This window comes from Pagrus pagrus, assembly GCF_965226575.1.
Source record: "Pagrus pagrus genome assembly, chromosome: 19".
Lineage (NCBI taxonomy): Eukaryota > Metazoa > Chordata > Actinopteri > Spariformes > Sparidae > Pagrus > Pagrus pagrus.
The window spans coordinates 2,770,643-2,788,065 of record NC_140203.1 but is presented as its reverse complement, the minus strand read 5'-3'; the positions used below and the strand labels follow the sequence as shown (position 1 = coordinate 2,788,065).

Here is a 17,423-nt window from a genome sequence, read left to right as displayed (position 1 = left end):
CAATGTACACAAGAGCCTCACATGTCGTCACATGGCTCTAAAAAAACAAGATGGCGACAGCTGTAATGCCAAACTCGAGGATTCAGAATTGGGAGACGTCACGATGGTGGAGACCAAACTAGAGGGTGAAGATGGTGAATATCGGACTCGCACTCATCAGGAGGCTGGAAACACGCGTCGGTCTGGGCGATGATGTGTCTGCTGGATGTGTGAATATGCAATTATTTGCTAACGAGGCCAAAAAAATCAAAAGTTAACCTTATTTGTCGAGCGTCTTTGCTCAGGGCCACAGCATCACATTTAGAGCACCGATGGCGTGAAAGTGTAACTCAACACATGAGGGTCGGACTGTAGGAAACACTTCTCAATCTCCCTTTGAAATGTGAAGTCTGGAGGTCGATGAAGAGAGCCAGCTGACACGCCGCTCTCTTTTTATCTCCTCTTAAAGAGCACATCACCTCACTTCACTGCAGCTGTTCAAACACCTGATCCACTTTTCCATCTCGAACATACCAAAAATACCTGAAGTATTAATTTCTTCAAAGCGTGGATAACCTGAGTGGGACGCCGGCTCGGACATTTAACCTTGGCGTGCCGGCTGAATGACTCTGGACCCGGAGCTCACGTACACACAAGTGATCCTGGTTAACCTCAACACACGAGGTTTATTCCCCCCGAGCGACTAAAAGCAATTCCCCCTTCGTCTCTCTGCTCCGCTTTATCTGCACACCCAGACCCTGAGTCATTCCCTCGACCCTTTCATTTCTGTGAAAACGCTATCAGCCGCCATCTTTGAGACAAATCTAGAGTGCTCCCTCCATCCGACGCACACACATAAACACACAGCACTGACAAGAGAAATATACATAAAGGGGTTGAGCGTGAAGGCGAGGAGGACAAGTGGCCTCTGATCCTGTTAGCTGCAGTACAGCGAGGGGCTCGCTCTCTCCTACTCGGGGTAATTAGGCTGTCAGTCAAGCGGCTGCCGCTGCGCTTGTGTGTGAGTGTGCGCTCGAAGGCAGCGCGCCGGCTGATCGTTTGATTGCCTCGGTGAACTTTGACCCCCGAGGCCGAGCAAATATACCTGCTGGGGAAAAATGAGTGGGGAGGTCAATGTGAAGAGCTGAGAGGAGTGAACTGTAAAACTGAGGGAGGGTAGAGGAGCACAGGCTGATGTAAAGTGATCCGGGCTGCACGACGATGGAGGAGGAGGAACGATCCCGACACGTTTGTATCAGCGGGGAGGATCCGCTGGTTCAGTCCATGACGGAGGTCGGACATCGAGTGAGAGGAGTGAGATGTAATAAAAATGTGTCACAACAGATAGATAATGATGGAGAACAAATACATGTATCCACAGCCCGTTTAACGATCCCACCACATACAGCAGGCTACTTTTTACGTAGGTGGGGTTGATCGAGGGTAAACCTCCTTCACACAGAAGACTGCGAGACAACGCTGGTTGACCACGTCGGGGTCTGCAGTGTTAAACTCCCCTTTTTAGTGAAACAGAAGGGTAGAGAGAAAACAGGAGGGAACGGAGCGGTTTCTTTTGGTACCGTAACTGTTCTTATGCTTAACTAACTGACCTGAACTGAACTGGACAGATCCATTTTGCGTTACGACCGCATACAGTCTCGTTATGTGATCGATTATTACAACAAGTAAACAATTTTTGGATGAGAAAAAGCTGCAGGCAGCGAGGCAGCTTTTTCTCAAGCGATCCTACATCAGAGCACAGATGACGCTGGTTGTTCTGGTCTGCAGAATTTAAACTCCGCCGTTTAGTATCGGATCAGTGTGTTCGGTACCTCAACAGAAGGGTAACAAAAGAACAGGACGGCATGGAGTGGTTGTTTTGGTTTCATCCACAATGCAAAAATTATCGTTCTCATGTATCACGAACTGAAGTGAACCGGACTGCTTGGTGGAAATCTGTGTGATATCCCGTCCTAGAGCTGTTCAGACATATTCAGCCCAAAGTGGGGCAACCACTCAGGCACACAGGAGCTTCTCTGCCCGACCCAGAGCCCACAACAGCCAACGTCGTGTAGATCAGTGACCCACTCTCTCTTCTTTCCCACCGAAGCACTTGTTTTAGACTATTTTTTAAACATGAAGTTAGTGTAAATAAGGAAATAAAGGACTGTAATGAGCTTTGTGGCTGTTGCTCTCAGGCGGGGATGTTCTGAGGTCACATAATGGCATCTTTTCTGCCAGGCGCCTGAATACATCCTTAAAAAAACACCATGTGTAGTGTTTATTTTCAGTGATATAGTTATTAAATATGAACTTGGACCATGTAAGACTGTATGATATGGACCCATTGTGTTTCCCAGCTAATAGGAGCAGTAACATCTCATCTGCAGGCTGATTTTAGTTTGTTCAAACTCCTGTAGATCAATGACAGAAGCTTGAAGACAATATGTATTGCAATTAATATGTTTTCATAAAAACACTGCATCCCATATAGTCTCAGTTCTTCTTCATTCGCTATAATGTTTTTCTTTCTCCCCTCAAGGTCTCTTCCTCTGTTTTTCACATCCCTGTGTCCTCCTCTTCCTCCACTTTTTACACCTCTAACGCCCAAACTGAAAGCAGGGTCAACACCCTCCTCCTCTCTCGCTGGTTCACCGTCTTAATTAGAGCCGAATCATCCGGGGAGAGATGAGGAGAGGTGGAGGACAGGAGGGTGGAGGCAGCGCAACACAGAGACCAGTGATTACTCGGGGGGGAACGACGCCACGCATGCAGCTCCCACTCAGCGAATCAGGGCGAGGAGGGCGAGCGCACTCCTAATGATTCCCTACAAAGCTAATTAGACCCTCTCTCTGTTTCACATCCAGCCTCACAGGTTGTGATAATTCATAGAGGAGCCGAGCAGATAACCAGTCGTAAAAAAACCCACCATCCCTTCAACGTGTCAACAACTGTTCCCTGGTGCTTCAACCCAACATGCTGCAGATAAACAGATTTTTGTTTTGCAGTGTGTGTGTGTGTGTGTGTGTGTGTGTGTGTGTGTGTGTGTACATATGTGTAATTAATTCCTTCACAGCTCTTTTGTTCAGTCTGACTAATCCAGTAAATGGATTATCAGCAGAGAAACACAGCACACGTTAGTGGAAATGTGAGGAATCCACGCAGAAATGTGCACTTTTAAATCCAGCTGACCCCTCGCTAAACCCCGCCCCCAGAGCAGCGGCTCGTCCAATCAGAGCATAGCAACAGTAACTAGGTGCAGATTTAGTGTGTAGTAGTGGTGTGATATCGCCCTAAAATAATATAACGATATTTCTGCGATAATGAGCTTTTGACGATGTGAAATCTGACAAAAACGCTGATAAATATTTGTGCTGCTTTAGCTTGACGTTGTGTTTGTGGCCACCAAGTGAATATTTATGAACAAAATATTTTAAAAAGTTCAGACAGATTCGTTGAGCTAACTGGCTTCTGTGGTGATTTAATGAGAAAATGGGACTTATCATGTGTGTGAGGTTGAAGTCGGACTGGTTAAAGAGGATTTAATGACGTCTGAAAAGGTGAAATCACCTTCACATGCCTGCACAGATTCTCACATAACAGCGACGAGGCTGCAGTCGAGTCTTGAAGCATTATTCATTCCCTCTCTTCTCTAACCGAAGCCTCTCTAGCCTTTCCAAGAACAAAATAAATAAAGACTCTTTGGCGACAGAAACCTTGTTCTTGAGTCTGTTGTGATGCTGAAACAGCCGGAGCAGATTTCATTTATCAGTTTAATAAAACTTCTAAACGTGACGAGTCTTTCATGAACTGCTCTTCCCTTTTTTTCCTTCGGTGTTACACAGAAAGTTGCCAGTTGTCTCGCTTCAGTTCAGGTGACGTCACTGCTGTATGTTAACAGTATCACCACTGAGGCTCCGCCCTCCAATGACTTATATATAACTTGTTTCTATTATTGGCTTTCTAACAAGTACAATGCAGCAGTGTGAGTGTGAGGATGACACCTGTTCAAACATCGGGGAGAAACATTCACACAGTTTATCTTTTGTCCTGAACGGTCCAGGAAAATCTAACATTTACGGCCACACGCTTTTATACGAGTCCAATAAATGTCAAAACATCACGACTTTAGTGTAAAATCCTGCACACCTGTATTTAACCTTGATCAGGCAAACTGAAGGTCTTTTGCTTTCTACTCATCCCTCACACACATCTGTCTTATGACATAAACATGTTTTTTCTATTTCTTCTTCTTCTATTTTGAAGTGAAAGCACCCAACTAAATATTTCCTAAGCTGCTAATAAACAGAGAGAGAAGAGATAAAAACAAAAAAGTCTGATGAGATTTGTTTGCCATCGCAGCTCAACAAACCGACGTGCAATTAATGTCGTAAATACACGTTTTTACGAGCAACGACGAGCCGATGCGTCATAAAAAGTACAGGTGTGTCGAAGAGTGTGGAGGACCAGGAGCGACCGGAGATGGAGTCTGCTAATCCAAAACACTCTTAAACAATCTTTTCTCACGATAAAAGCTCCATTATTGCAGGAGGAGATCAGTCAGGTGTGGCTGCGCACACGCTGGAGAAGTCGACATTCTGCCGCTGCTGTCACACACTATAATTATTAATGGCATCGGTCCCAAAGGGCAATTAATTTTCAGAGTAAGTACACCTCCCTCTCTCCTCTGCGCCTCCACGCTTCCTATATGTGCTCTGCTCCCTGCTCCTTTATTCTTTCATTAACGCTCCGGGCTCATCAGTAAGCATGGCCCACTTTAGGCTCAATTTAGCCGAGCTGCTTCCACATGAGCCATCCAGTGAATTGTGATGTCACGCCCATTGTCTGCCAATTACAATTCAATTTAACAGAAGAAACGCTCCGCAATGTGATTACAGGCCGATATATAGTGCGAGCGCGGCGCACGGCAGAGGCAGAGGGAGGCTGGGAGAGACTCGGCGAGGGAGATTTGTGATGTTTTCCACCTTTCACTCAGCACTTTCATATTCTGAAGTGGCTTCCAGTTTCTTCTTCCTCCTCCTCCTCAGTTCTCCTGAGACTTTCCACAGTCAGTTGGCTTAGCGTTTTTTCAGACAGCGTGACATTTGCACCTCCCCACTGCCTCGCTAAGCTGAAGCAATGAATACAGCAGGCAGAGACACACGCAACACACTGTACAGACACACACACACACACACACACACACACACAGTCGCTGCAGGAGTAGAAGAGGCTGATAATACGTATTGGAAACCTGTCAGCGTTTTATGCGCGCGTGTCATGTTTTCAATAGCTTATTATCTGCATTATTTACAGCAAACACTCCTCTCCTCCACCGCCTCTGGTGCTCCGCTCAGGAGGCGAATAAAAGGCTGGAAACAGACGAGGTGGAGCACAGATTTACACAAACTGTAAAGACACAGAAGAAGAAACTGATTCACAAACACGTAATATCGCTCTGCTGCAGTTTAACACGTCAAATCTGAGGCCTTGTCCACATGTACACAGGTATTTTTTGAAAACCTGCTTGATCTCCGTCCTGACGAGCGTTTAAGGTCCAGTTCAGGAATGATCTCGTTCATCATAACACACCTGAAAACAGGTGACCAACAGGAAACAGATGTTCACTGCGTTTGGTTGTATTCAGGGACCCCTGACACAATCCTCTGGGATGATGCTGTTGTTGTAAAAATGGCTGTTTCTGTCTCTCTTTTCCATCATTGCATTTAAATGTCCGTTTGTGACGATTGCCATCATCCGTCGTCTATCGCTGACAGATTGACCTCTGACCTGAGACTCCACCAGGCCCGTCTCCGCTGGTTTACGGCCTTGTGTTTCCACCGGCCGTGCCACGCCACGTTTCAGCAAAGGACGGCAGCCACGTCGATCTGCACGGAGCCGATCGAGCCGGACAAGTGCATCGTGTCGATTTTCAAAATAAAACACACTATGCAGACTCGGCCTCTGCAGCACAACAAAGTCTGACATATTAACAGAAAACAGACTTAAAACGGGCGGATAACGAATCGATTTAACTATGTGTAAAACCACAGTAAAAGCACTGCCGAACAACATCCCTACTATCATTTTTTGCTTCCTGTCCGTCTCTGACAAATCCTCCGTCTCACAGCTTTGTTTCTTTTATTTTTTTGAGGAGAAAGCACGAAGAACAGAAAGCATCAACACGTCTTTACACAAAAATAATAACAGAAAAAAAAACAATCACACAGAAGTGTTTTTGTTCTCAGGGTTGATGGATCAGTTCAGAGGTGTGTACAGTGTGTACACAGACTTGAGCGTGTTTGTGGAGTCCAAACACTGTCGGGTCGGCTCCACCGAGACTGCAGAAGCAGGTAAGATCACCTCACTATATATAGCTACCAAACACTCAAACACACATTTCTGTTCTTTCTGTAATTCCCATCATGCAACAGACGAGTCCTTCCCCCTCTCCTCCATCAGTTATCACAGAGCTCGACTGCAGGCGCCTCCAGTTCCTCTCTGATCAGAGGTCCAGTCCTTGTGTACTCACAGCTCATCTCTGGAGATGTGCTTGCTTCAGTTCAGCCCCAGTTTGGGTTCAAATCAGCACAAAGGTGTCACCTCGTTGTATCATGATTCTGTTTATCTCCACATTAATGGGCTTTGTTGTGCTGTTTTGTCCGGGGAGAACCGATTGCTAATTAGCAGCTAGCTAACTCTGGAGCAATTACTTTTAATTGTGTCCCTGCAAGAATAAACAAAAGAAAAGGGAGGAGATAAAGTGCAGACAGACCGAGGAGAGCTGGAGCTCAGGCAGATGTGTGCGTCTCGTCTGTGGTAACATTTTGGAAACTCTGGTGATGTTGCAGACTGACGCAAGAGACCAAACGTGAAGCTCAGAGGCGGCACCACTGCAACACAAAGTCAATGATAAGACGAGCGGGGCCGAACAGATGCTGGAGAGGCAGCGAGTGAAGCGACGACGCATCCGTGGAAGCTGAAAATGTTTCAACTTGAGCAGAAAACTTGTGTTTATCCCGGAGCTTCATGACTGAACTTCATACAGCTGCAGATAAGAGAAGAAGAGAAGTGAAGCTGGAGGGAGACAACAAGAAAACTGGAGGAAAACACAACACACACATACAGGATGTGGCTAAAAAGCTAAAAACTAGTGCTGACCAATAAATCGTACTTTTTTACGTTAATTATATTCTTATAGGTAAAGTTTGACGTTATGGCAACAACACTTGCTGACAGTTGGATGAGAAGATCAACACCGCTCTATTCGAATGTTAAATATTAAGCTACCGCCAGCAGTCAGCTATCTTAGCTTAGCATAAAGACTGGAAACAGGTGACACAGCTCATTTCCATACGAGCACAAAGGACAAATCTGTGGTTTCAGAGGGTTTTTCAGGGTTTTAGGTGGCGCACTCTTCCTTCGTCAGTGACCTGTGACGCCCTGAAGTCTCTGCTGCTTGTGCAAAAAATAACAGCGACCAGGTTAACAAACGCTGTAATTTCCATTTAAGATAATCGTCCGAAAAACACGAATAATAGAACGACAATTGAGTGCAAACAGCATGTACACAAAACACACACTCAACACTCGGCGAGTGTGTCGAACCAACAAAATAATGACTGCAGCTTATCTTTCATTCCAGCGCCACAAAGCTCATTTTAAAGGTGTTCTCGCTCGTCTCTCTCACCCCCCAGCTGGCACAATCCCATTTGTTTGCCATACAGTGCACACACACACACACACACACACACACACACACACACACACACACACACACACACACACACACACGAGTGCACACAAAATACATGCAAGCATTTCCCACCTGATGCTGTTTAGGGACGCGAGGCTTTCTCTGCCAACGTTACAGCACAGGTATACGAGTCACATGTATCCTCTGAGGCAGCTACACTGCCATTTGTAAGCTGGTGACGTGGGGAAGGAAAAAATAATACAGCACATTTTTAAAAAATACATTATATATTCTGGACGTGAAGCAGCACAGACAACTCTGAGAGCGCAGAATAAGTGTTTTTCTTCTCATGAAAGAAAAGGAAAACCCACTTTGGCACGGTTATAGACAGACAAAAGCCCAGCGGACACACATTTTAAACACATTCGCAGATAAAGTGAGTCATTACAGACAGATGAAGTGAGACCGGGCTGATGTTACTGCACATCTGTTCTGGTTCAGTGGGTGTAAAGTGCGACGGAGGAGCTACAGAGAGACTGTGTGCTGATGTGTGACAGCAATATCTCATTCGATCGGGCGGTTACAGACAAACCCTGATGTCAAACGGCAAGAAAACAGAGTACAGGCGGGGAAGTGGCGGAGGTTATGAGACAAAGTGCAGTCACGCACGGTCCTCCTCTTGTCTATACTCTGCTTACATGAAAGAAGAAGTGTTTTATCCGTGCTGCTGCTCTCCGGAGAGCTGTAAAAGCATGAAGGGAGGAGCGGCTGAAAACGAGAAGAGAAAGGAAAGGGAATAATATCATCCCTGGGACAGATTAGGGTTCAGTCGGAGACAGTATCTCGACCAACAGGCGCGGTGATAGGCGTGAAATAAACAGAGAGGTATACCGAGAGGAAAAAAAAACACGTCCCGAGGATACTGGAGCCGAGCAGCTCTATCAACATGACAAGCTCCTGGGGGAGCGCTGTCCTCTCAGCCCGGAGATGCACCGCATTTCTGAGGGAGGCGGAGAGAGAAAGTCTAGCTTTGGTCACCACTGAGGGATTTCTTTATGCATAACCATGTTCAGTTTCTGGAATCCAAAGTAGTGAAGAGAAGAAGACACAAGGACACCAACTTCACTCTGAAACTGAAAAACTCCTCGTGTATTTATTAAAAGCGACAAGAAGGACAACCTCGTTCAAAAACTGCACTTACTGAAGCTTTAATTACGAGCTGCACAAAGACTGATATTTTTCATGTCAGCTTCATCCTTTTGACCTAGATTGAGATGGAAAGGATGCACATTACTGAGAAAGGAAAGGCATTAACCCTTTTAACCTGAACTGCTTGTACTGGGTTTTCACTCCTTTTATATAATGATGATGTAAAACTGTCGTCTCTGATCGTTTACGATGCTCAGAAAATTCATCTTTTAGCAAACTGGTGCTACTATACATGTCTCTGTGTTTTCACAAAACCACTCCACAATATTTGGGTTTTTTGTGCTCTTATGACCATTAATTGTCTCAAAACTTTCTAGAAATGAAAGAGAGAGAGACTCAAAATTCTTGAAATATTACAAACAAAGGTTTTATCTTTGGCTGAAGTGCAACAGTAGCTCTAAAATAACAGCTTCACAATCATTTTGAATGATTGGTGAATGGTTTCACCCTCCCTGTCACTTGTTTCTGCCCTATGTAACTTTTTGTGTCACACAGCACCGACTCTCAGTGATTTCAGTCCAACTGGATCATATTTTATAGAGAAGAAAATGTCCTCTGGTTCTCCCTCTGAAGTCCTCCTGCTGATCTACCTCAACTCTTTGTGATTTAGAGTTTCCTGAAAGCAACCTGTTACTTAACTCAGGTCTGCTGGCCGACTCTGCTCAGAGCAGCGCTGGGGAGGTTTACCACGCTATCAGAGGAGCTTTGGACCATCGGGAAATGGAGGTCCAGGGCCGGAATGGGCAACAGAACCAGAGCTGGGTGAGTGGGTACCAGAACCAGACTTGGTAGCCTCTGTGGAGAGTCTGACAGGTGAATGAAGGAAAAAAAAGACTGAACGAGCGAGAGACAAGAGTAAAGGATGATTTATGGTTCCTGGCTCTGCGCAGAGTCGATGCTGTAACCAACGCAAGTGGCTTACGCTAAAATGAGCATTAATACATGTACAATAACGAGTTGCTGGCAGCAGTGACTGGATTGGCAGCTCGAGGAGAATAACCCGAGAACAGCAGCTGCCAGTCGGTCACCAGGGACTGCAACAGCCGAATAGAGCAGTGTGTTTACTGGGGAAACTACAGGTCACAACCTCCGTTATTAGCATCACTGCAATAATACCAAGCGGAAACAATCACAGTTGTTGCAGTCCGCGTCGCTGTGACGTGAAGTTACATTTCTGGAGGGTGTGCACGTCAAGCTACAGCGCCGATTCAACACGGAAGCATAAATAAAGTTAAATCTTCGACTGGCTTTTGGTCGTCAGTGAAACAAATAAACTGCAGACAGACACCAAGCTGGACCTGTTGCTGCTGAATAGTGAGCAATCTAATCTGACTTGCTAAATTACATGTCTTGTGTTGTAAATCATACAGAATATGAATTCCTACTAAATGTACTGACCCGATGAGACTGGTCCACGTTAAATACCGTTTAACACACAGCATATTCCAGACAATCACACATTATCTAGTATACGAGGTGAGAAATGCAGTCAAACATCATGTATATTTAGTTTCCTCTGAGTGTTCATCTCCACTCGCTGCAGCACATAATGACACTCGAACAGTGGCCTCAGACTCGCAGCCCGCGGTGCATCTTTCCTCTGGATTATACAGCAGAAGAATGTGGCGATTATTTGGTGGACACATTCAAACAATATGTGTGACTGAGCCCTCGTGCAAAAAAAAAAAGGGGGTTTTAGTTGCAGGGCTAAGACTTAAATCAGAGGCAGGAGTGTAGCTTTAAGCAGCTTAGCCGCATTGTAAGTAAACACATTACACTCGGTGCATTGCCAATCCGACCGAGCAGAGGAGAATAAGAAATGTTTCATGAACTCCTGCAGGGCAAATAGAAATGCCTCAGAGAGAGAGAGAGAGACAGAGAGACAGAGACAGAGAGAGAGAGATGGAGAAACTCTGAAAAGACAGAAGAAGTGGAGCTGCAGCACTGAGCTGCTCCTGAGTCCCTGAAACCAACCTGCACTCAGTGTTTCAGGGGAGATACACCGACTGTCAACAATGAACTCGCGAAGCTAATATTTAATACACCTCTGCTCAGAGTGTAAACACACACACACACACACGCACGCACGCAGTGCAAGTCGCACTAGTGGCAAATCAATCAGACTGTCAGATACACAGCTCTGCCCCTCGTACATTATTGAACTACAGTATATTATTAAAGTTGAATATCAATATTCTATAACAACACAAAGACTCCTCACCTGCTCGTTTCTCCAGGACGTCACGTTTATATACTTTTGAGGGAAACTTAACTGCTGATTACTGTAAACAAAGCAGCCATGTTTATTTTAAAGAAGGTTATCAGCATCCCCTTCGACGCTGCGTATATTTAAAGGTCCAGTGTGGAGGATTTAGTGCATCACATCCTCATACCTGAACAACGCATCAGCCTGAGGGTCAGCGCCTCCTGAACAACATGAGCGTTGTAGCGTACTGGTGACACACGTACCGGTTCAGGCTACAAAACATTGTGGTTTAGCTTAAAATAACTACGTTACTTATGTAACTTACGCAGCAAATATACTTCAGATACCTCGTGTGTGTGATGTAACTTCACTACCTCAGAAAGTTAAAATAACTTTCGTTGTCACACTGGACCCTAACAGTGGTCTTCTGGGTCAAACTCCTGTGTTTGTTCGACCCGACCATCCGTCCTTGACCTCCTCCCTATGCCGACTCTTCGCACTACTGCGCCTGACTTCCTCCTTTGCTGCTGTTATAATATCTATGGGCCATCGGAGGTTGCACCTATGTTGACGTCTATGATTTAGCCTGATTTAGTGGAGCCTGGCTGTGCAGATTGCAACCAACTGATCACCCCTCACCTCACCCTCTCCAGAGCCAGTGTTTCGCTCGTCCCTTCTGGGCTACTGTAGGTACAAAGCGGACTCCATGGACGAGGTCCTGCTCCCTCAGTGGCTATAAAGTCTCATTCTCAGGTAACAAAAACACCACAATTCCTAGTTTCAGGTGATTAAACGCTAATGAAAACATAATTATTTAAATTACTTTCCACTTCCTCCAATAAATCCTGCACACTTGACCTTCAGGAGAAAACTTTGAAAGGCTAATCGACTTACAAACTTTTGTTTTAAGCATCTAACAAAACACTTTGAAAAGAAAATCGCCTACATACATAATATTCACGGATACGTCCGTGTTGGATGAAGACTATATGGGTCGAGGAGGGATAAACAGCCATAAATCAGGTACTAATGAGGACAAACGTGAGCAAACATTACACATCTGCTCATTAGAGAGGAAACACGGGAGTATCTGAAACTCTAATCGAGGCCATCTAACTGTTTGAAACCAGCTCACCACAACAGCCCTTCACCCCTCCTCTCTCCTGCAGGAAGCTGATTCTGGCGGGTTTCGGTGCCGGGTCGGAGTGGACGAAGGAGGAAGGACTCGTCCACAGAGCAGCCGGGGTGACGCTGCTGATTATTCATATCCGGTTCAATTTAAAGAGCTTTACTGACATGAAAGAAGAAAATGCATCAAAATGTAATTTGTCCAGAAACGTTGGGACGGTTTCTGTGACTTCACTGTCGCACCAGAAACTTTCCTCTGCCCTTCTTTCAGTTCTTTCCGTCCTCCTGTCCTGATTTTAATTGAATTTAATTTCATTCTTCAGATAAGATGACCCAGAAGCAACAGCTCGCACAAGCATCAGCACAAGTGTGTACTTACTTACTTATGTGTGTGTGTGTGTGTGGCTCTCATTTGTGCTTCACGGCACACAGCAGAAAGGGAATATTGATTTTATGGCATCTTACATCATTAAATAACAGTTGGACTCAGTGAAAACACAGCAGCAGCTCATCTCACAGTGACTGCCCTCGTTCACTCTGCTATCGGCTGGAAAAGTAAGAGCTCCAAGACAAAAAAGCTTCAAAATAAAAGCACCCGCGATGTTAAAGGGTCTGCTTCAAACATGAGCTTTGTATAAATATTCATCCTCGCAACAAGTGCTGAAGGGAAGTAGTCCACATGTCTTCTGAGCCTCTGGGAGGCCGACTTGTACAGTAGATCTGCAGCAGGCTCAAAGTGGTCCGCCGAGGCTCTTTCAGAGGCTTTCGTCACCCTGCGAGGATCCTGAGGCTGTTACAGTTAAACCAAGAGCGAGATGTCGGGTCAGCACGGAGGCATCAGAGAAACCACGTCTGCTTCTTAAAAGACAAAACTGCTTGAAAGCACCGAATAAATGAGAAAAGTTGAATTCCTGCAAACAGTTTATTAGAAATCTGTCACTTCCTGTCACAGATCATAAAACTGATCTCAGATAAACATAGTCAACCTTCCACTGATGTCATGTTCCCACACACGTCATGTTAACCAGGTCAGAACCAACACAACCCAAACATCAAACGACCGGTGCCGTTTACAGTCAATCACAGAGGATGACTCTGTCCTCCCGTCCTCATCGTTGCCATCAGCAGGCCGACAGCTGACAGTCTGGCTGATCAGTTAGCTCACTCCACGGGGGAGCCCTCCCGTCATCACGGCTCCATCCACCACTTCAGCACCAGGAACCGTGTCGCTCCCTGTGATCTTCCAGCCAGAACACTAATTTGGTTCGGCATCAAATCCCAGTTCACACTACCCACTCGACACACGGAGGAGGAGGTTTTAAAATATCAGCGGCTGTCGTCCTCAGACATATTTTCCTCCACAGCGAGAGAGCGGACACTCCGGCTACAGCTCGCCAGCAGCTGGACGCTTTGAGCTACACGTTAACGTAAGTGTGCTGAGTTACACAAGTAATAATAACAATAAACTTCATTTATATACAAAACAGGCTCAGATTAAATGACACATGAACTTTTTTTCTTCCTAATGAGTAAAAAAATGAGTGACGCCAACGTGCTAACGATGAAAATGCTAACATGCTGATGTCAAAGCACAAAGCACACCGGAGGCAGATTCATCCTCTGGGGAACAAATATAAAATATAAATGTCGATGACTCATCCTGCACTCAGGGGCGTGTGTTAATGTCCCGTCCAATCAAATCTTTCTTTATGTTATGACGCAGCCGTGGATACATAAACACCAGCAGCTGCTCCGACACTTAAAGCTGTTTCATGCAGACTCGGTCGAGGGTCGAGGATCATGGTTCATCCTCTGAGGACCACGATCCTCTGTACAAACATCTGATGCACGTCAACATATCTGGACCAAAGCACAGAGAAATATGAACTCTGACAGTTGTCACACCTGCAGGTCAACACCTGCAGCGAGGGGCAGAAATACAACTCAACATTTTCATAATACACATTCAAGACTGACACAAACTTTTGTTTATGCTCTCAATTATTGATCATCTTCAATATATCTATATAAAAAGTTAACATCACTCCCATCAGAGACCTGTGATCAGACAGCTTCTGTATTATTACCTGATAAATGAATGTATTCAATGATTAATTGAATATTAAACATGTCGGCAGCTGATTCTGTTGATTTATTGACTAATTGTTTGTTGAACAGCAGATGAAGCTGAGTTACCTGCAGGTGATCACAGACAGCTCACACCTGTGTGTGTGTGTGTGTGTGTGTGTGTGTGTGTGTGTGTGTGTGTGTGTGTGGCTTTAAAATGACTTTTCCTGTATCTTAACTGTGTCCAACAGTCTTTACAGCAGCTCCATAATGAACCACTCTCCTCTCACAGAGGTCCTGCTGCTCCACACTGAGCTTAAAGCGACTTTATTCAGCTTTATGGAATTTTTCATCTCCTGTATAATCCTCCAATAATCCCACACAGACATGTAGCTGCAGTGTCTTTGTGAAATGCGGCTATTAACGGATTATCCTTAATAAAGTGTCCGTGACTGCGGCTCTCAGGCTGTTTAAACAGCCCTGTTGATCCGGACGGTGCCAGTCAGCCATCCGACACATTCCGACACAACTTTGGACCCAGAGCCCAAAGCTTAAAGCTTAAAGCCCAGAGCTCAGAGCTCAGCCACTCACCTTCTTCCTTGGCTGCCATTTCATCATATTTGACGGGCAGGAATGTGTCACAGCAGCCGGCGAGGAGCGATGTGCAGCGGCGGCGGCAGGAGCATCTCACAGCCGCCGGCAGAGCTGCCTCCGCCGGCTCGGAGCGGAGCGGAGCGGAGAGTGAGCGAGTTATAATCCCGTTAGAGACACCGGAGCACCGGGCTGCACGGTGAGGCTGCACGGTGAGGCTGCACGGTCAGCCAGGAGGAGCATCGTCCAGCTGAGCGGCACCAGCAGATCCAACAGATCCAACAGATCCAACAGATCCGACAGATCCAGAGGCTCCGAGGACTGAACCGACCGACCGAGAGGTAACACTACACTGATGCTCCCTCTCCACCTCTTACTCTACCCCCTCGCTCTCTCTCCCCCCTCTCTCCCCCCTCTCTCCCTCTCTCTCCCTCTCTCCCTCTCCCCCCTCACTCACCCCCCTCACTCTCCCTCTCTCTCCCTACCTCTCGCTCTCTCTCTCCCCTCTCTCCCCCCCACTCTCTCTCCCTCCCCCCTCTCTCGCTCTCTCTCTCCCCTCTCTCCCCCCCACTCCCTCTCCCCCCTCACTCTCCCTCTCTCTCCCTACCTCTCCCTCTCTCTCTCTCCCTCCCCCCTCTCTCGCTCTCTCTCTCCCCTCTCTCCCCCCCACTCTCTCTCCCTCCCCCCTCTCTCTCTCTCTCCCCCCCACTCCCTCTCCCACTCTCTCTCTCTCCCCCTCCCTCTCCCCCCTCTCTCTCTCCCTCCCCCCTCTCTCGCTCTCTCTCTCCCCTCTCTCCCCCCCACTCCCTCTCCCCCCTCTCTCTCCCCCCTCAACTCCCCTCTCTCTCCCCTCTCTCCCCCTCACTCCCTCTCCCCCCTCTCTCTACCTCTCTCTCTCCCCCCTCTCTCTCCCCTCTCTCCCCCTCACTCCCTCTCCCCCCTCTCTCCCCCCTCTCTCCCCCCTCTCTCTCCCCCTCACTCCCTCTCCCCCCTCTCTCTCCCCACTCTCTCCCTCACTCTCTCTCTCTCCCTCCCTCCCTCCCACTCTCTCTCTCTCTCCCCCCCACTCACTCCTCCTGTTCATTAGCTCCTACAGTATCAGTGATGTATCTTTCAGCCTCACACCTCAGTGTTCAGTGCACTACTACATTATATTGTGAGATGTGGAGGATCCTACCTTCACTTGTTTACAGTACTATAAGAACATGTTGCTTAAAGCTGCACAACTAATAAAATAAATTGACATCACGACGTGTCCGAGTGCAACATTCAGACAAACGTCCTCAGACAAACGTCCTCCAGCAGAAGAACAGATACGACGGTAAAGTCCAGTCATAGATGCACATTTAGACCCTTTTCACTGTATTTCAGCAACATTAAATATGATACCATGATGTTTGTTTCATGCTTTAATCGCTGCGGACTGAAGGTCACATCCCAGAGGTTCAACGATACAAGAACAAGAGCAGAGGAGGGCCAGAAGAGGAGGAGGAGGCACAGGGGGAACCCAACACCTCCCTGTGCATCTGTGCACTGAGAGGTGGAGGGTTTGAAACCGGAGCTGAGGGGGATATTATTGGGGGATGAGGGAGGTTGAGAGGGCAGGGACTCTGGGAAAGCCTTCAGGATCCTTTAGCCTCCACAAACAACGACAGAGGGCAGCTCGAACAGCCAGCAGCCTGCAGAGGACCAGAGATGTGCCTGCAGAGGCGCTGGGGGAATCAACAGAGGATGAAACAGGTGTCACATAATTGGTTTGTCTGAAGCTTTTTCTTCTTTTTGTACACACACGGTGGGCTCTCTGCTGCAAACACGTGTGGAGTGTGTCATGTGAAAACACTACAAATATTTATTACACTGTCACTGATTCAAGATTGCACGTTTGCATCTATATGTGGATCTATAGGAGGACACGGCTGAGGAGGGGAGAGAGGAAATGACAGCTGACGGGGTAACAGGCACCTTCAGGAGGAAGTGAAAGCTCCTGATAATGAATGTGCCGTCACCTGCGAGTGTTTCTGCTGAACACACACTGTTCACACACCTGGAGGCTCTGACAGGAATAGTTCAGCGTTTTGGGAGCTTGTTTGTTTTCACGCCTGGAGCTCAATGACGAGATCAAAACCACCTTCACAGCTGTGGAGTCAGTTAGCTTAGCTTAGCTTAGCTTAGCTTAGCAGGGAGGGAAAAGACTGGAAACAGGCGGAAAGCGCTACGGAAACAGATTTAACGTATCCGTTTGTAAGATTTATGCCAGAGTCAGACTGCACACGCTTCAGGCTGATTTATTCCAGATTCAATAAAAAAGTTCTGGTCAGGGACCTCGGTTCGGTACCACTGTCTCGACCCATTTTATCTGGTTCCGTTACTGGTTTACAGATCCAGTCTTAAACAACTGCTGGTGGATAATTTCAAACATGTTTGTCATTTAGGATTTGAAATCTGGATGATTATGGCCGTACATCCCAGATCAGCTGACGGTGTTACCGAGCAACAGGCTAACGTTAGCTAGCATACTAATGTTGACATATTTACACTCACCAGGCT

At 46.6% G+C, this 17,423-nt stretch overlaps 1 protein-coding gene across 3 annotated transcripts in view; it reads right to left on the bottom strand.

The window, feature by feature from the left end:
* The window catches only part of ttc28 (tetratricopeptide repeat domain 28), a 108,800-nt gene that overhangs the window by 54,392 nt on the left and 36,985 nt on the right, over nt 1-17,423 (bottom strand). Inside the window, exon 1 of one of the 3 annotated variants that reach the window (XM_084382584.1) lies at nt 14,877-15,151. The exons of the other annotated variants lie outside the window; for them this stretch is intronic. Within the exon in view, the coding sequence (XP_084238710.1) occupies nt 14,877-14,903 (27 nt within the window). The 5' untranslated portion in view covers nt 14,904-15,151. Of the gene's footprint in view, nt 1-14,876; nt 15,152-17,423 lie in introns of those variants that run through there. 3 annotated transcript variants of the gene reach the window in all.